A 20,399-nucleotide genomic window follows, 5' to 3' on the forward strand; every position below is an offset into this window, starting at 1 on the left:
GCGGTGCGGGGGCGGGGCTGCGGCTGCGCGGAGCTTGGGGGAGGAGGGGAGTTTGTCTGGGTCTGGGAGCGGGGTCTGGGAGCGGGGTCTGGTGGCGGGGGAGGGAGACGTAGGCTAGAGTTCCCGGCCGGTGGGGGTGGCAGTGGAGGGAGAAAGCTTCGGGATGAAGTCCGAGAGCGGTGGGCCGCGGAGAGCCCGGCGCTGAATCGGAACAGGAAGTGGGACCGAGAGAGGAGAGCTGCACCTTTGAAAAGTTCAGTATCAGGAAGTGATCCCGGCGCGGGCTTCCCCCGATGGATCATCCCTAGTGGCAGAGAGCCTCCGCTCACCGGGACGTCCGCTCCTCGGCCCCCTGGTCTCTTTCTCCCACCGCCCTCTCACCCCTTCTGCTTCCGCTGCTTGTCCGCCCCCCTCCTTTCTCTCCTGGCTTGCCTGTATCTTCCTGCCCTTCCCCCCCTCCCATTTCAGTCTTTTCGCTCTGCTCTGTTTCTTTTCTCCCCTTTTTTACCTTCTATCGGTCTCCCCCTCTGTGTCTAGAATCTCCCCCTTTCCTCTGTTTCTTTTCTCCCCTTTTTCCTTCTATCGGTCTCCCCCTCTGTGTCTAGATCTCCCCCTTTGCTCTGTTTCTTTTCTCCCCTTTTTCCTTCTATCGGTCTCCCCCTCTGTGTCTAGATCTCCCCCTTTGCTCTGTTTCTTTTCTCCCCTTTTTCCTTCTATCGGTCTCCCCCTCTGTGTCTAGATCTCCCCCTTTGCTCTGTTTCTTTTCTCCCCTTTTTCCTTCTATCGGTCTCCCCCTCTGTGTCTAGATCTCCCCCTTTGCTCTGTTTCTTTTCTCCCCTTTTTCCTTCTATCGGTCTCCCCCTCTGTGTCTAGAATCTCCCCCTTTGCTCTGTTTCTTTTCTCCCCTTTTTTACCTTCTATCAGTCTCCTCTGTGTCTAGATCTCCCCCTTTGCTCTGTTTCTTTTCTCCCCTTTTTCCTTCTATCGGTCTCCCCCTCTGTGTCTAGATCTCCCCCTTTGCTCTGTTTCTTTTCTCCCCTTTTTCCTTCTATCGGTCTCCCCCTCTGTGTCTAGATCTCCCCCTTTGCTCTGTTTCTTTTCTCCCCTTTTTCCTTCTATCGGTCTCCCCCTCTGTGTCTAGATCTCCCCCTTTGCTCTGTTTCTTTTCTCCCCTTTTTCCTTCTATCGGTCTCCCCCTCTGTGTCTAGAATCTCCCCCTTTGCTCTGCTTCTTTTCTCCCCTTTTTTACCTTCTATCAGTCTCCTCCTCTGTGTCTAGATCTCCCCCTTTCCTCTGTTTCTTTTCTCCCCTTTTTTTCTTCTATCAGTCTCCCCCCCCGTGTCTAGATCTCTCCCTTTGCTCTGTTTCTTTTCTCCCCTTTTTCCTTCTATCGGTCTCCCCCTCTGTGTCTAGAATCTCCCCCTTTGCTCTGCTTCTTTTCTCCCCTTTTTTACCTTCTATCAGTCTCCTCTGTGTCTAGATCTCCCCCTTTCCTCTGTTTCTTTTCTCCCCTTTTTTTCTTCTATCAGTCTCCCCCCCCCGTGTCTAGATCTCCCCCTTTGCTCTGTTTCTTTTCTCCCCTTTTTCCTTCTATCGGTCTCCCCCTCTGTGTCTAGATCTCCCCCTTTGCTCTGTTTCTTTTCTCCCCTTTTTCCTTCTATCGGTCTCCCCCTCTGTGTCTAGATCTCCCCCTTTGCTCTGTTTCTTTTCTCCCCTTTTTCCTTCTATCGGTCTCCCCCTCTGTGTCTAGATCTCCCCCTTTGCTCTGTTTCTTTTCTCCCCTTTTTCCTTCTATCGGTCTCCCCCTCTGTGTCTAGAATCTCCCCCTTTGCTCTGCTTCTTTTCTCCCCTTTTTTACCTTCTATCAGTCTCCTCCTCTGTGTCTAGATCTCCCCCTTTCCTCTGTTTCTTTTCTCCCCTTTTTTTCTTCTATCAGTCTCCCCCCCCGTGTCTAGATCTCTCCCTTTGCTCTGTTTCTTTTCTCCCCTTTTTCCTTCTATCGGTCTCCCCCTCTGTGTCTAGAATCTCCCCCTTTGCTCTGCTTCTTTTCTCCCCTTTTTTACCTTCTATCAGTCTCCTCTGTGTCTAGATCTCCCCCTTTCCTCTGTTTCTTTTCTCCCCTTTTTTTCTTCTATCAGTCTCCCCCCCCGTGTCTAGATCTCCCCCTTTGCTCTGTTTCTTTTCTCCCCTTTTTCCTTCTATCGGTCTCCCCCTCTGTGTCTAGAATCTCCCCCTTTGCTCTGTTTCTTTTCTCCCCTTTTTCCTTCTATCGGTCTCCCCCTCTGTGTCTAGATCTCCCCCTTTGCTCTGTTTCTTTTCTCCCCTTTTTTCTTCTATCAGTCTCCCCCCCCCCCGTGTCTAGATCTCCCCCTTTGCTCTGCTTCTTTTCTCCCCTTTTTTACCTTCTATCAGTCTCCTCTGTGTCTAGATCTCCCCCTTTGCTCTGTTTCTTTTCTCCCCTTTTTTACCTTCTATCGGTCTCCCCCCCCCGTGTCTAGATCTCCCCTTTTGCTCTGTTTTCCTTTGTACTTAGCGGTCTCTCTACTATGCTGTCTTTCTGTATGTCTCTCTCTGCCATTCCGTTTTTCATATGTTCGTTTCTCTCTCCTTTCACTTTTCTTTCTGTTCTCTCTCTGCATATCCTCTTCATCCATCTCTCAGCCTCTCCAGTTTTTACTTTTGTCCATCATTCTTCCTCACTTTTCCTTGTCTGCCTCCTTCTTGCCTGGTACCAGTCCCAGAGTTCTGGACTGGAATTATCATACAAGTGATTCCTCAAACCTGCTTGGGCAATTGCTGTGAGACTACCCTCTTATATCTGTGGTCTTCTGTTTTAGAACTCAACCGCTGTGAAACGGGGTACTTTGAGTGTGCCTCAGCTGCTACTGGTAGGCAATTCATTAGGAAGGGGATCCTGCAGTATCTGAAGAACAAAGATGAAGGTGATTGGGTGTGAGGGTAAAAACGTTCCCATCTTCCCCCATTCATCATGGTGCAGCTCATCCTTCCCCTCAATCCCCCTGTTGTGGTTGTTTTAAATGGGGCCATTGTCCTTGCCTAATGCTTCCTTTTTCCTCACAGTCAACCTCTGAATTCTCTGATGCTTCTGAGATGTTTGAGCCAACAGCAGTGACCAGAGCTGATGCTGTGCGTTCCAGACTCATTGACACTTTTTCTCTCATCGATCATTTGCGGGGCTTGAGCCAAGCTGTGCCTCGGCATAACCTTCGAGAATTCCTTGGTCAGCAGCCTTTATCCCCACTGGGCTCCTGACCACAACCTATCAAAATAGTCTACAACTTAGAAGGGGACAAAGAGGGAATCTGAGAGTAGGGGAACCTTGGAAATCAGGCAAGGTGTGAGGGAGCCCTAATATTGGTAAACTGGACCCAGCTTGGTAAAGCAACTAGATTAATACAATCTCTTGGCCAGACTTCAGGGGCATGAAGCCTCTTTAGGGCAGAAATGAATTCCATGTTACATAAACATAGGCGTTAACATTAAAAGGACTAGGTTTTGTAAATCTGAACCTACTGTACATATTTCTCAGAGAACAGGCACTGCTACTCGTGAACAATACAGTAAGAAAAGCTAAGAAGCAATATTCTTACTACAAGTAATTTGATAGTTCCCTATTACCATAAAGAGAAATGTGATGCCTCAGTTTAAGACCCTAGACCTGCCTAAAAACTGTCTGATTGGTCACTCTATCCTGAGTGCAAATTTTCATAGTCCCTTTACCCACTTTTCCCTGCATATGCTCATAACAGATCCTAACCGCCAAAGAAAACTGATGCTAGGAGATCATCATCAACTGGTCCGCTTCAGTATCAGGCCTGGTCATGACCGAATCCTTTTTTCTCAGAGGCAGCAGTGTCGACTCAGAGTGCGTTGTAATCGATGGGCCCCCCTTTCTCTTTGGGCTGGCTGGGTCCTTGAAAGTATCCTTTTGGCTAGTATAGAGTATTTTTGATTCCTGCTTCTTGGCTATGGGACCCAACTTCCTTCCCTGGCCTAGCCTTTAACCTGTTATTTATCCGTTAGACCCTCTCCCATACACACATGATGAACTTGGCTTCCCTAGCACCCAAACTAACCTAATTCCAATTCTCCCTATTCCTACCCTGAACATCAGTATCCCAACTCTACCTTGGACATTTGTTTCCTCAATAGTAAACAGGACGTCTCTTCATAAACTTTGTCAACTTCCTCATCTTTTTGAATACCATTTTACTTATGGTTGAAATAGGTAAGACCCTGGAGTAGTTGGAGGAGAGGAGGGCTTGGGAGACAATTTCCCTTGAATTTGTTGAGGATTTCTTGAAACAAATTGTTATTAGAGTGGGACAGAGAAACTAGCTTCTTGGAATGGGGAACACAGAATAGTAAAACCATGGAGACCTTGAAAGAAGAGCAGGGAGGCTTAGGAAAGTAAAATGTACAGTGTTTCATAAGCATAGGTAGCTTGTTGGGAACTGAAGAAAGAAAAACCAAATTAGCCAAATTCATGGGCATACTACTGCTATCAATAAAATCATTTGATTTGTTAGAACTAGCCTTTTCACATTTTTGTAAGCTGTGGATCCCTGTCAGTGAATGATACAGCACATTTAAATTTTAACAAATATATCTGGAATGATTACCCAAATCAAGAAAGGGTAATTTAGGTAGAATTAATAAATCAGAAGAAAGAGAAATGGAAGGAAATGGCAAACCGCTCCTGTATCTTTGCCAAGAAAATCCCATATGGGGTCACAAAAAATTAGATGTAACTGAAGAATGACAGTAAAAAAATAATTCTAAAATCAAGAAATATCAAAACCAATAGCTCTCTCAAGGCAGCCCATTCTACTTTGGGACAACTCTTACAGGAAGTTCTGTCTTACATTGAGCCAAAATCCATCCTTCCAAATGTTTACCTATTGTTCCTACTTCTACTCTGGGAACATGAACAAATCTAACATTTATCCCACTTGAGAGCTGTTCAGATTTTTGTAGGCTGATGTCATATCGCTGCTAAGTTTTCTCCAAGGTAGACATCTCCTGCACCTTCAACCATTTCTTCATGGCCACAGCATGCTACAGTGAAAAGAATATGTGGTCTGGAGTCAAAGAATTTTAAGTTTAAATGTCTTATGTTTCAATTTCTTTTTGACCTCAGACAAGTTACTTAGCCTTTTTAGACCTCAGTTTTCTCATTCCTAGAATGAGTGGGTTCAGCTAGATGGCTTCTGATCATCCAGCTTTAGATCAGAGGCCCTTTTGTAAATTTCAGTCCAACTCTTTGGGGTTTTCTCAGCAAAGATACTGGAGTGGTTTGCCATTTTCTTTTCCAGCTCATTTTCCAGATAAGGAAACTGAGGTGAAGAGAATTAAGTGACTTGCCCAAGATCACACAGCTAGTAAGTGAGGTCTGATTTGAACTCAGGAAGATGAGTCCTGCTGACTTCAGACCCAGCACTCTGTCCACTATGCTACCTACTTGCTGCCTACTTTGTCAATATTCTGGCTAAAATATGTGCCTACAACTTAATATGCCAGATGTGATCTGATCAGAGCTAGTGTAATATATTTTTAAAACTCTTCCTGTGATATAATTTATTTTTTTCTGCCTCCTTTTCACCTCTCCCATTACAATCCCTTCACACCCTTAAATCACATTTGTTATCATCACGTCATTTAATTTATACACACTCTATATGTGTATCCCTTTTATATTTCATAATAAATATACAATTCTCATGATTAACAAGTATCATCTTCCCTTGTAGGGATGTAAACAGTCTGCTCATATTGAGAAACAAATTGGCTTTTTTTTTCATTGTTTACCATTTTATGCCTCTCTTAAGACCTGTGTTTGGAGATTGAATTTTCTATTGAGTTCTGGCCTTTTCATCAGAAAGGTCTGAAAATCCCTTATTTCATTGAATGTCCATCTCCTTGCCTGAAATATTATGCTCAGCTTTGCTGGGTTATTAATCCTTGGTTGTTTTTGCCTTATGGAATATTGTATTCCAATTCCTTTGATCTTTTAGTGTAGAAGCTGCAAGGTCCTGTGTGATCCTGACTGTAGCTCCTTGATATTTGAATTGTTTCTTTCTGGCTGCCTGCAGTATTTTCTTCTTCACTTAATAGTTCTGGAATTTGGCAACAATATTCCTTGGTGTTTTTAGTTTGGGATCCCTTTCAGGAGGTGAATGGTGGATTCTTTTGATGACTATTTTGCCCTCTGAATCTAGGACTTCTGGGCAATTTTCCTTGATGATTTCTTGGATGATATTGTCCAGGCTCTTTTTTCCATCATGGCTTTCTGTTAGACCAATAATCCTTAGCTTTTCTCTCCTGGATCTATTTTCCAGGTCAGTTGTTTTTTCAATTAGATATTTTACATTTTCTTCTATCTTTTCATTCTTTAGATTCTGTTTGACTGATTTTTGATGTCTCATAGATTCATTAGCTTCTACTTGCCTGATTCTAATTTTTAATAAATTATTTTCTTCAGTTAACTTTTGCATGTCTTTTTCCATCTGTCCAATTGTTCCTTTTAAGGAGTTATTTTCTCCAGTTAGGTTTTGTACTTGCTTTTCCATTTGTCCAATTGTCCATTTAAATTCTTCTGTAATTTCTTTTGTCATATTGTTAAAGTCATTGGTCAGCTTTTCTTCTATTTCTCTAATTTGGCTTTTAAAATCCTTCCTGAGCTCTTCCAAGAAGGCTCTTTGTGCTTCAGACCAGTTCATATTCCCTTCTGAAGTTTCAGATGGGAGTACAGTCTCAATGCTGACCTCTTTGGTATTTGTGTTTTGGTCCTTGTCCCCATAGAAAGATTCTATGGTCTTTTCTTTTCTGCTTTGCTTCTTTCTCATAATAACCACCCTTTTCCTGAGTTTTAAAGTAGATCTCTGTGTTTTTGTGCCTAAAACTTAAGGCTTTGTGTGTTGTGGTCTCTGGTTCTTTCAGCTAGAAGCTAAAATGCTGCAGCTTACCTGGTGCTGAGCTGGCTAGTGTTGGAAAGCAGAGGCCAGGTGAGGTCTTTTTAAGTTTTCCTGCAGTTACCATGGATCTAGCTCCTTAAGTGTGGGGGAGGGTCTCCTCTGCTGAGCTAGAGCATAGGCAAGCTGAGTGGTTTGGTGATCCCGTCTGTGCTAGTGTCTTCCCAATTCCTCTGGGGTGCTCAGGCATGCCTGGGGTCCTGGTGTTGGCAGTTGCTGGCTTCACCTCCCCCCACCTCCCCGGCCCTCAGGGCTCAGGATCTTCTCCCAGTTTGGTGAGAGGGGACTGTCTGGGACAACTCTGATCCTGCAGTGGTCCCCTTCAGCTTCAGCAAGAGGGACCCTCCTTAGCAATCTTCCTAACCTCATAAGCTAAGAGACTGTTTATCCCTTCTGCTGCTCCCACTGTTCCAGGGTTTTTCCTGGGGAGATATTCTCTGGTCAACAAGGGGAGAGAACTCACAATTACTGATCAACCCACCATCTTGGCTCCCAAAACTGGAAATCCCTCGATCTGATTAGAGCTAAATACAATGGAGCTATCACTTCCCTTGTTCTGGATGCTTTGTCTCCTTTCACTTTTTTTTTCGCTGCCATGTTGACAAAATTGTTGACTCATAATGGTTTGTTATTTACTTATCTCTACATCTTTATCAGAAGATCTTTGTTTAGCTACATGCACATACCTATTTTGTACTTGTATAGTTCATTATTTTAGCCAAAAGTGAGTTTACATTGATCCTTGTTGAATTTCATATTATTAGATTCAATCTGTTGAGTTTGATCCTGATTCTTGCCAGTTAGCATATTAGTTATCCTCCTCATCTTCATACCATTTGCAAATTTGGTAAATATGCCATCTATTCCTTAAATATCAAACTGTTCTGTTCCAGGGATCACAGATAAATCACTCTACATTCAGTAAATGCTGATTCTGCTCAACTCTGCTTTTATCTAAGCCGGAGCTCTTCATCTAGTCCAAAAAATATGAGTTACTGAAATCGAACTACATTATGTCTACTAAATTCCCTTGATCTCTCAGTCCATTAACCCCTCCAATTAAAATACAAAATGTGATTAGTCCAACAAGAGCTCTTATTGATAAAACAAGGTGAGTTATTTCCCTTACAAATGCTCACAAATTAACTCTTTAATAGTCCTAGATTTTTGCTAGGAATAAAAATCAAGCTCATCAATATGGAGTTTACAGACTGTACCAGCTTCACTTATTTGAAAATCAGGATGACATTTTCCTGTCCTCAATACTTCATGATTTTTTTTTTTTTTGGATCATTCCATACATAACCTAGAGATCATGTTAGCAGATCAGTAATCACATCTGCCAGTTTTTTCGGGGCTCTGGAATGTAATTTGTCCAGTTCTTATGACCTGATCCTATCCCAGGGCAGCTTAGGTACTCTTACCATCACCTCACTTATCTTCAATTCTACCAACACTTATTAAACACTATGTACTTCCAGAACAAAGACAAAATTGAATCAGTTCCTGTTCTCAAGGAGCAAATGTTTTCCCAGCTGACTAGAACATATACACAGATAAGTGCCATATACTTTGAAGAAAAAGAAAGCACTAACAGTTGGGAGAGAAGGGGAAGGAAGAGGGAAGAGAGAGGCACATCAGAGCTCCCAAAAGACTTCTTTCTGGAGATGATGCTTGAGCTGACCTTAGATAAAAGTTAGAGATAATGAGAGGTCAAGGTGAGAAGGACATGTTTTCCAGGCATAGGAGATAGCTAAGATGCCAATTTGGATCCCAGAGTGTATAAAAGTTGAAGTAACGTAAAACAAGCCTAGGAAAATAGGCTGTGATTGGGAGTCAAATTGTAAAACATTTGAGTGCCATACTGAGTAGTTTATAATTTATTCTAGAGGCAATAGGAAGTCACTGAAGACTTTTGACTAGGGGGACATGACTAGGTCAGACCTAGGCAGCTGTGCATAGGATCATTTGGAGAGAGGGGACACAAAGCAAGGAGACTAAGAAGGGTCATCAAAGGAGAAAAAGGGGCAAAATATAAGAGATGGTGTACAGGTAGAATCAGTAAGACTAGGTAACTGATTGGTTATGAGGAGTAATGAGCAAGGGAAGAGTCAATGATAACAAGTTGTGATCCTTAGTGACTAGAAAGATGGCATTACCCTCAACAGAAACTAGAAAGTTTAGGGGAGGAATGAGTTTTTGGGGAAAACCATTTTGGACATAAAAAATTGGAGATGGTGATGGAATATCCAGGATTCAGGACAGTGATTCAAGAGAGCGATTAGGGCTAGATGGTATAGATTTGACAGCCATCTGAACAGAGGTGATGTTTGAACCCAGGGAACTGATGCAAAAACAAAGAGTAGATAGAGGAAATCAAAAGGCCTTGGAAGACACATGCTACTTGATTGAGAAATGGATATGATTCAGAAAAGGAGAATCAGAAAGTCAGACAGGTAAAAAGAGAATCAGTAGAGAGTATTTCATGGAAGACAAGGGAGGAGAAAAGTATCTCAGGAAGAAGGGGTGGTTGACAGTGTCAGAAGTTAAAAAGAGGTCAAATAACAATAAAGATAGGGAAAAAAGCTTTTGAATTTAGCAGTTAGGTCACTGAGATAGCAGAAAGAAAAGTTTCACTGCCTCCAGTATAAATTCCTGCTGTGTACACTCAGCATAATCCAGCTGTTCTCATCCTTGTTTCCTTCAGTGCCATTTCTACTTCCTTATTCAACATATTTAGGACTTCCAATGTTGGAGTCCAAAAATGGTGGCTCTACTGTCATTCATAGTGAAAAGAGTTTGTGGTGTTGGTAAATGTTTATTTAACTAGCTCCCTGGGAGGAAAACTATATGCACAAGTTCAAGTTTAATCTTCATTATTTATATTTTCTCCACCACTTTCTTAAGTCAAGACAACTACAAAAAAAAAAATTAAGTTCTAATTTGTAGGATTTGTTGATTTCTGAGGCATAGATGCTCACACTGAAAATTTAACAATCATTTCTTTAGGGCCAATACAAGATGACTGTAGCACACCCTTGCTTATGTATCTTCAATTTTTGTGTTTTCCTTCTTAAAATTTGTTCATTAAACACCTTCAGGATAATTTAAATTAGTTGGATCTCTCACCAAACTTTCTGTAAACTTGTTTTTCCACCTACTGTTTTTTTCTTGTTTTATGGGACAATATAGCTTATAATCTTCTGCTATCTTCCTCTGTAAGATTTTGTAAGCAAGTTTGTATTCTAAACTGCATTTCTCTTGGCTGACAAATCTCTTTGCTTGGCAAGGAGTTCAAGTGTTTGCAGGCTAATACGGTTTGTAAATTCTTTTGATCTCATGGTGATTACTTCATTTAAGCTTCCTTAGTCAATGATGGTAGTCTGTGTTTATTACTATTTAGGGTTTTGGGTTTTTTTAACCATTCCCTGTTTTTCAACATCAACAGTTTGTTAAATAGGTCAGGTTGCAATTGGCTCAATTGAAGGTTATGCTAGCCTCTCATTTTATGTTTGTCTAGTTTGATATTGATTTTGACCTTTGCTATAACACATCATAGGTCTAACTTACATAGACTGGTAATTCAGAAATAATTCCCACAGCAAAACCCAGTTTTTTTACTTTCAGTTAAAACAGAATCACTTCCATTTTTTTGTAATATTATTTGGTACTTATCCATGTTCAATATCCCCTGATTCTCAAAGAAAGTTTTTGTTTGTTTGTTTAACCAATGTGTAGATATGAGACTTCTGTGGAATACGTAACTCTTTGGTTTCCCTTCTATCTTACTCCTGAATCACATTTTCCACCATATTTTTCACTATCTTCTCTTGTGCTTCCTTTTGAATAGAAATTAATAAGAATGAAAGTATATGTTGATTTAAAAGTTTTATCAAGTTCTTTGTAGAATTTCTCTTCCACCTCTATAATGGAAATTGAAACATAAACTATGGTTATTTTTATGGTTGTCTTTTTGCAAATGCTCATCACATGTACTTCAATATGAGATGACCAAATGTCCCATGAAATGTTTCTTTGTTGTCTTTGGATGTACAATGAAATCAACTCATCCATTTCCTTTATTTGACTCTCTAGGCAGGATGTATGAGCAACTTTCCCTTTAACTTCAATTTCCTTTCTTTTGTTTTCATTTATAATAAGAATGCCAAGATGGACATGATTCTGTTCCTCCAGTTATCTATCTATCTATCTATCTATCTATCTATCTATCTATCTATCTATCTATCTATCTATCTATATCTATATCTATATCTATATATATATCCACTAATTAATTGGTCACAGGACAAGAATCTCATATGTAAATTACCAACAATTATCTTAATGTCTAAAAACAGTGTGATTTTTAGCATACTCTTTTTTTTTTTTCTCATCTCTGCCACTGTCACTACAGAAATGAAAATGGACCATACAGGACTGACAGACATTTTATATTTTTCTTTGTTGCATATGATGCCATTCTATTGTGAACTTCTTGAAGTTAGGGACTGTCTTTTGACTCATTTTGAGTAACCAGCATTTAGCACAGTACCTAAGACATAGTAACTGCTTAATAAATGTATATTGATTGACTAGTGAAATAATTCATCAGAAGATGCTGAATGTATCTGTACTTACCCAGACTGGTACTTTTAAGGCAAAGATGGTTGCCTAAACCATATTTACTTTTCTAGTATTCAGTTATTCAACAAAGCATTAAGTGCCTCCTAAGTAGCAGGCCCTGAGATTAGAGAAACAAACAAACAAACAAAAAACATCCTTACCTTCAAAGAGCTGACCTTGTGTTGGGAAACAACATGTACATGATAGAACCTGTGGCCTACTACCATAGCTTTTGAGGACCCCAGATCTCCATGCCACAACAAGGCCTCAAAATAGGGCTATACTATCATAAAGGCTATAAATAGGGTCAACATAGACGTGGTCACTGAATCCAGAAAGAGGGGACATCCCTTACAAAGGAAACTTAACTTTACACAAGTAGTAGTAAACTTAAGTAGCTCTTGTAATAAAATGTGATGCAGGTTGAACCTGGGTTCAGGAGGAGTTTAGATAAATCAATGTGCGATGAATGTATAATGAATTATAAAAGAAACCTGAAGGTGTTTTTGGTACACATCCTTAAGGTGATATCTTTAAGAATACTCTCCACAAGAAACTTCTCTTGGTGTCACCATCAGAAACAAAATTCTGAGTGAGTTATACTGTTGATCTGATCAATAATGGAATTCCTTAAGTTCTTATGAATTTCTCTAGTTAGTAAGAAACTTTGTAATATTTTCATGCTTGTAGAGTCTTATTTAAGCTAATAACCATCCATCAAAATGTAAAGTATAGACAGGATTTTAATAAGTAAATTTGCAAATTGTACCTTATGGCATAGGGGAAAGAAGACTGATTTTTAGAGTCTAAAGACCTGAGTTTAAATGCCGTCTTCAAACTACTTAACTCAAGGACAAGTCATTAAACCTCCCTGAACTTCAATTTCCTCATCCATACAAGGCAGATAATAATATTTACCTCCTATGGCTGTTGTGATAAAGACAAACAAAAAATCTTCATAAACCTTAAAACATTATATAAATGCAAAAAGTATTACTGTGAGTTATTATTAGAACACATCTATAAATAACGATGTGCTATGATCTTTCTGCATCACAGATGGACTCCTTGTTACTTCTAAGATCAGATGTAAAATCCTCTGATGTTCAAAGAACATTCAAAGCTCTTCATAATCTAGTGAAAACCACCCCCCCAACCCTCCCCACTTCTAGTCTTCTTACATTTTACACCTCAACTTGTATTCTTCAGTCTCATGACGCTGGCCTCCTGGCTGTTCCTCAAACAAGCCAGCTACTGCAGCTCTCATTTTACTGAGGGTTCCCAGTGCCTGGAATGCTATCCTTCCATATTTCTGCCTCCTGACTTCCCTGGCTTCCTTCAAGTCCCAAGTGAAATCTCACCTTCTACAAGAAGCCTTCCCCAATCCATCTTAATGTTAATGCCTTCCCTTTGTAGGTTATTTCCTATTTTATCCTATACATAGCTTGTTTGTAAGTCATCCCTATCAGATTGTGAGCTCCTTGAGGGCAGTGAATGTCTTTTGCCTTTATTTGTATCCCTGGAGCTTAGCACAGTGCCTGGCACATAAGTGGGTGCTTCATAAATGCTTATTGTCTGAGTAGCTGATAGTCTTAGGAGCCAATTTGTTATTTGTCTAGTGTTCTGAGAGATAATCTGAATTCTTTATACTTTCTAACATTAAGAGGGAGCACAGGGGATAGTCCTCTGTTCCTAGAAATTCTGGCAGCACATGAACCACCTGGCTTGTTTAGTAGAAGGAAATGGTCTAACTCTATCACCCACCCCTAAATTAAGTCCAACTTTCAAATGTAAACACAACTTTCAAACGCAAAACTTTCAAACTTCACTGATTACTCATTGTCCTAATCTATAGCCTAGTGTGGATTTTTCTGGAACACTTAGCTTTATTCATTACCTAGTGTCTTTAAGACTTGCTTAATTAAGCCAAAGAATTCCCAAGATTTCGGATCAAGATTTGGTGTTTCAATATCTGTATGACAGTTTACATTTTGATAGTGCTTTAAAGTTTTCAAAGCATTTTCCTCAAAACAAGCCATTAATGCAAATATTATCATTTCGCAGATAAGAAGAATGAGGTTATGATATATTCTAAGTCTCATTTTCCTTATCTGTAAGATGAGGGAGTTGAACTGGAAGATATCTAAGATTCTCAGCCCCTCAGCTTCTAAATTAGGAAACTGAGACCCAGAAATGTAAAGTGACTTCTCTAATGCCACACAGTAAATAACAGAGAGGCTTGAACCCAAATCTTCTGACTCAAAATCTGGTGTTTTGGTTTTTTCTGCATCATACTACCTCTCCTATGTGATCTTAGACAAGTCAATCAGTTTCTCCAGGCTTCAGTCAGTTTTCTCATCTATAAAATGAAACTGAATTAGATGACCTCAATTCCTTCTTATCTTTAAAAAAATGTCATTATCAACCAGGTAGGGGACAGTAGCTAGTGGCAGTGACCTGTGCCTTCCCTTCTCAATGTGTCACTAGCAGTATTGCAAATTGGAAGAGTGGAGGTAAAAATATTAATAGTTAACACTTATATAACACTTATGATGTGCCAGATATGGTACTAAGAGTTTTACAATGATCTCACTTGATCCTCACAACAGTCCTGTGAGGTAGCTACTATTATCCCCATTTTGCAGATGAGGATCCTGAAGTTGAGAGAGTTTAAGTGACTTTCCAAGGTCATTTGGAAGTGTTTGATCTAGTTAAAGCATCAACCTGCACTCTGTGCTATGCTATATACTATATGCACCAAACTCTACTATGTCCACAGTGCCACCTAGCTGCCTAAGTGGGACAACATTGACCAGAAATTTGGTTTCTATGACATCTGTGCATTCTTTTTACATCATTTGACAAACTCTTTTTGCATCCTTACTATTTGCCTCCTTTGTATAGAGATAGTGAATACTACAAACATCCGAATGCTGCCATTAATGACTGCTCTAGAGGTGGCATCTTGGTTCATCTTGCTTATCTTCATATTGGAGATTGTCCTCCTGTGGTTGTTCAATTTTGCCCTCTTCTGGAAAAGTGCCTGGAATCTCTTTGACTTTTTTGTCACCCTCACGGTAAGATTGAAAGGAGATGCTCAAAGGTGTGCTTAGGAGTGTCAAAAGCCACCTACAAGAATTTAGAATGGGGGATGGATTGAGGCAGATTATATGAGGCTATACTTAGGTCATACAAAGAAAGGAAACTTGGAAGCATTACTGCTTCTCTCAACTTTCCTACTCTTCTGAAAACTGAGAGGTAAGAAGGCCATGCCCTAGAAATGACACTCAATGGTTGGGGGTGGGAGGATGTGGAGGCTGAGAATGAGGAAACAGAGTCTGAAAGGTAACATCTGAGGAAAAGTTTCTAACGTCAGTACTTTGTGTGGTACCCACAGTCTTTGCTTCCTGAGATAGTGGTGCTAATAGGGGTCTCGGGTGAATCATTGTGGCTGGAGCTATTACGCATCTGCCGGGTGTTGAGGTCACTCAAACTCTTTGCTCGATTCAGACAAATTCGAGTCATCATCCTGGCCCTCGTCAGGGCTCTTAAGGTAACTGAAGCAACCAAGGAAGGGACCGGGTAAGAAGCTGGAGCCAAATACAAAGAGAGGAAAGTGCAGGAGATGGATGGGCCAAATGGCCAATAGTTTATTGGATGGGAGTGAATTAGTGTGATTGGATTGTAGTAATCTGGGGAGATTGGGTCCACAACTGGCAATGAGGGCTATAATGTCACATACCTGGGCTGGACTGGATTGGGTTGGTGGGAGAGAGCAATTTGACCTAATTCAACTGTCCTTTGATTGTGGCCTCCAGACCATGACCTTCCTCCTGGTGCTGTTGCTTATTTTCTTCTACATTTTCGCTCTGACTGGTATCTACTTCTTTGAGAGTTATAGCCGTTCAACTATCCCGGACTTGGAATACCAGATGTACTTCATGTAGGCAGGACCAGGGGCAAACCTGGGGGAAGTAAAATGAACTTGGGGTGGAATTAGGGAGTGGAAGTAAAATAAAAATGGAGGTGAAGTCTGGGAGCATAGTCATAAGAACCTGGAGAACATAATAAGGTGGGTAGGAGGAGATTGGAGAATATAATAAATGGTATTGACTGTGATCTGGAGAACAGAAAGACTCCATAGAATTAGGGAACAATATTCACTCCAGGTATGTATAGTCTAGGATGCTAAGTTGCATACATGTATACATTCCCCAGACATAGCTATCAAACGTTGTCACAAGGTCTACTTCTAGGCTTCTAGAGAAAAGCAGTTCTAATCATTACTATTACTCTGAGGTATACAGATTACATTTCACGTAGAGCACACCAAGCAAACTTCTAGACATCTTCAGTTGTATTTATTTATCCCCTGTGAAGATGCTTGGATGTTACCTGATTGCCAATGGATGCTTCATTTAAATCCAGGGAAAGTTATCTTGACTTTAATTATTTACAATATTATGTATAAGGCTTATTAGGCTTATCAGAAAGTAGTTCTGATTTGGCCCAATAGGCTCATAGTACAGTTCTTTTTAGTGTCCCTGGTAATTACTTCTAAGTTGTTGTTTATTTTTCAGTCACGTCCAACTCTTCAAGATCCCTTTTGGGGTTTTCTTGACAAAGATACTGGAGTGGTTTGCCATTTCCTTCTCCAGTTCTTTTTGTAGATGAGGAAACTAAGGCAAATGGGTAAGTGACTTGCCCAGGGTCACTTAGCTAGTAAGTGTCTGAGGCCAGATTTGAACTTAGGAAGATGGGTCTTCCCAACCCCAGGCATGGCACTCTATCCACTGCATCACCAGCTGCCCACTTCTAAATTATTAAGTAATAACTTCAAATATATTTAATAGATTTATTATTAATAATTCATATTTAAAACGAAATAGTACATGTGAAACAAAATGCAACTTTTGAAAGCTTTATGTGGGTCTCAAATCTGGCCTCAGAACACTACTTAGACCCTGGGCAAGTCATTTAACCTCAGTTCCTCATGTGTTAGATGAGCTGAAGAAGGAAATAGCAAACCACTCTAGTATCTTTGCCAAGAAACCCCCAAATGGGGTCACAAAGAGTAAGACTCAACTGAAACAACCAAAAAACAACCACCACCAGTGGAGAGTAAGACTACAATTAAAAGCCAATTTGGCAAGTGAAAGGAATAAGATGAAGTTAAATAAGCTGAGAGCTGAATTATTCACTTAGAGAAGAAAGTGTAACTGTAAAAATACAAACTGAAGAATGATTAAAGAAGCAAATTAAAATATGGAGAAAAAGAAAATCATAGAAGACCACAAGTAACAGTCAGAAATGTTGTTTCACAAGTCAGCATGACTCTGGGGACCTGGCTTTTTTCTTGAGAAGTCTAGCTTCTTGTCTCTAATTCCTTGTTCAATTCTTTCCTATTTACCATTTTTCTCTTTTTTGTAGAGATATGCCCAACTCCCTGGTGACAGTGTTCATCCTCTTCACCCTGGATCATTGGTATGCACTGCTTCAAGATGCCTGGAAAGTTACTGAACTGAGTAAAGCATTCAGTAGTTTGTATGTTATCCTCTGGCTATTGCTTGGCTCCATCATTTTCCGCAACATCATAGTAGCTATGATGGGTGAGTAAGGGCTGGGGGAGAGGGGAAGAATGGGAATTATGAGGTCAGAGAAGCTTGGGGAAAAGGAGTAACTTGGGAGGGAGAGAAGGGTAGGATCAGTGTTGTGTAACTGAGGGTAGACGTGAACTAGATGTGGGAGGTTGGAGCTAGGCCTGGAAGGTATGGTCCTCCAGTGTCCCCCAGGTTTTCTTAGTCTGTCTCAGCATTCACCCAACCCAATTCCTTCATGATTCTTTGTGGCAGTTACTAATTTCCAGGCAATCAGGAATGAGCTCAGTGAGGAGGCAACACATTCGGAGATGCAGCACAAAGCTGACATTTTCAAGCGCCAAATCATCAAAAGGTCCACCACCCTCCCTCCCCATTCTCAAAGCCAGCTTTGGCCTCTTAAGGATCCCTTGATCTACCTCCTTCTCCCAACTTCAAAACAAGCTGCCTTTTCTCCTCCTCCTAATCCCCTATCTCCTGCCCAGCTCTTAATCCCCAGATTTTCCAGTGAGTACCTAGGCACAGAATCCTTCCCTGCTCTTCACCTAAGCTTATTATCTTCCTTTCCTCCCATCTTTACCCAATATCTTTCTCCTTTCCCACTTTCTGACCTTAATTCCATCTTCTGTTTCTCTCCTTTTCCTTCTGCCCTCTTGTTTTTCTAACAGACTCCAGGGCAATTCCCTTTATTCTCTGTTCTCTGATCAATAGGAGACTTCGTCAGAGAGATGGAGGAAAAGTCAAATCCAAAACTTCTGGGTAATGAGGGGGGACAGAAATAAAGGGGCTAGTCAAGAATGTGGAAGTAGATAGCCAAAACTGAGTGTGGGGGCAGAGGCAACAAGATTGGGGAATGGAAAGGAGAAATGGTATATTTGTGGGGATAGTGGGTAATGGTAGGGTTGTGGAGATGGGAGAACAGGACTTGGGAGCATGAATGGTGAGGATGGGTATGAGTTTAGAAGGCAGACACTGACTGAGGGGTGAGGATATGACTATGAAGTTGGGATATGGGCTGATATTATCAGACTGAAATTCTAAGTGCTCAGGCCTGGATTCTGTGAACATTTTGGACCCTACCCATGGCCTAAAATCTAAGCCACAGGGTCTAGAACTGAGCTCTAAACAAGAAGTGGGAATATACCAGAAGTCATACTCTCTGGATATATTTAAAGAAATAAAAATCACCTTTCTCTACCATAGTGAGCACATCTCCTTGATTTCTCATCATCCAGCAGTATTAGGAAGTGACATTACTCAATCAGAATTCTTAAAGATGTCATCTGTCTCAAGAGAGTCCTCATCTCCACAAGAACACCTGTGTGAGCTGAACTGGCTTCTATTCAGACCCAAACATTTTAGCACTTTCTTTCTGAGGTTTTCTCCTCTGGACTCTGACACTTTAGTGTTATACACTTTTGCCTCTCACTTTGCCCCATTCTCCCCTCTAACAACTCTTGGTCATCTCCTCTTATACTTCACCTATCCTTGACTCCAGACATATTTCTCAAAAATAGTTCTTCCCCACAGTGAACTTTGATAGCCCTGGTCTAGTGGACTGGGAGACCCATGTGCACCAGAATCTCCATGGGCTGATGGAAATGGACCAGGATGAGCGGGTGGTTTGGCCTCGAGATTCACTCTTTCGATACTTTGAATTGCTAGAAAAGCTTCAATATAACATAGAAGAACGCAAACAGCTACAAGAATTTGCAGGTGGGAAGCGTCTAAAGACCAGAAACAGTCACCTGACCAAGAGATGCTTAAGATAGTGGTTTGAGGGACCACTGTTCCCTTGACATTTTTTTTTTTTAGGTTCAAAGCAGATGAATGCTGCACAGAAATCAATACAAAGACTAGGTGTAGAAGTTAACTGAGCTCAGTTGGTGGCTTACAAAATGACTGTCTTCCGGCAGTTCAGTTTTTCAGATCCCATTCCAGTGATTAAGAGACAAAATCTCAGATCAAGGTTGGGACCAGAGCAGGATTAGGGAAAAGAATAATGCAATTTGAGAATATGAGAGAATTTAACACTAAGATAGCTGAGTCTAGAAGGGAGAACCTCGGAGGGAAAGTGCATATATTGGGCTGTAATAGAGAACTTGGGCCACACCGGGAGCAGTAAAGTAGGGAGGGAGAGCCAAGCTTATTTAGTTTCTATACAACCCAAAGGAGAACAAGAAAACCTGAAGAAGTTGTGGGACTACAGCAGTGGATCATATAACCAGAGCCCACATAAGGACACTGGGCCCACCAAGAGTAAGGGAAAGGGGATACCAACAAGGAGAGGCCGCCAACATAACCACTTAAAAGTTTTGTGTACCATTCTCCATTCTTTCACAACTCTTCCAGTTCTTATATCTTTCTCTGAAGACCCTGGATAATGTGGTGAAGAGAAGAGGGGGTAGTAAACTAACCTCCCTAATTCCTCGATAATAACTTGAGATAGACTTTAAAAGGTGGATCTAGGATTAGCTTCAGTTGTGTTGAGAAAGTCTCTGAAAATGTGGAACCACACACACACAACTGAAAAGGAAACTCTGATATGGGGATCCAAAACCCAACAAGTGCAATCGTTACTAAGGGTTTATGCTGTTTAGGATGACTAGAAAACTCCATTCTCACAGTCTATTCTTTTACAGTTAAGGCATTGATAAACCTGAAGGACAACTAAAGGACAGCCACTGATAACTGCAACAACATCATAAACCAGGAGAAAGATGGAGAAAAGTTTAGTTGGAAGGGGAGGGTGCCAAACAAAAGATGTTTGAATAAATGTATCTGAAAGTTCCCCTTCTGCCCCTCTTTGTCTCAAATGGCCACCAAAAGGCAGACTCAGCTGAAGAATTTAGCTTGGACACACTGGAGTCAGTTGTCTTTGTTTGCCTAATCCTGGTGCCATAGTCTCAAGTCCTACCTTTCCCTTCTCACTATACCCTCCCTAACCTGCTAAAGGCCACTTCCCAAATTCCTGTCCCTACCAAAATAAGGCAACCCTCTCTCTCTCTGCCTTAAAGGAACAGACTTAGCTGGGGAGATTGTACCTGTTGTTATTCTAACATTGAAAGCTGGGGAAGGAATATGAGACGCTGCTCATAATGTATAGTCTATGAACATAATTTATCCATAAACTACCAACCCTGTACCTAAACTGTGCGTAGCTCACAGGCCCTCTAATGTTGACTAC

The 20,399-nt window shown here is 41.0% G+C and overlaps 1 protein-coding gene across 2 annotated transcripts; it reads left to right on the forward strand.

Annotated features, from left to right (window-relative positions):
* The first annotated feature begins 117 nt into the window (after positions 1-117).
* On the forward strand, positions 118-20,003 carry CATSPER2 (cation channel sperm associated 2). 2 transcript variants are annotated; one of them, XM_072623633.1, is made up of 14 exons: positions 118-253; positions 2,838-2,942; positions 3,082-3,241; positions 3,771-3,941; positions 4,181-4,249; positions 14,520-14,692; positions 15,013-15,168; positions 15,434-15,558; positions 17,046-17,224; positions 17,468-17,567; positions 17,924-17,971; positions 18,416-18,534; positions 18,743-18,928; positions 19,855-20,003. In XM_072623633.1, exons 2-14 carry the CDS (start codon positions 2,937-2,939, stop codon positions 19,884-19,886), a joined length of 1,524 nt encoding a protein of 507 aa, XP_072479734.1. In that variant the 5' UTR covers positions 118-253; positions 2,838-2,936; the 3' UTR covers positions 19,887-20,003. The 2 variants fall into 2 exon arrangements, with proteins under 2 accessions (XP_072479734.1, XP_072479735.1); XM_072623634.1 differs by lacking the exon at positions 118-253 and adding an exon at positions 266-355.
* The last annotated feature ends 396 nt before the right edge of the window (positions 20,004-20,399 follow it).

The sequence above is a fragment of the Notamacropus eugenii genome, chromosome 7, assembly GCF_028372415.1.
Source record: "Notamacropus eugenii isolate mMacEug1 chromosome 7, mMacEug1.pri_v2, whole genome shotgun sequence".
NCBI lineage: Eukaryota > Metazoa > Chordata > Mammalia > Diprotodontia > Macropodidae > Notamacropus > Notamacropus eugenii.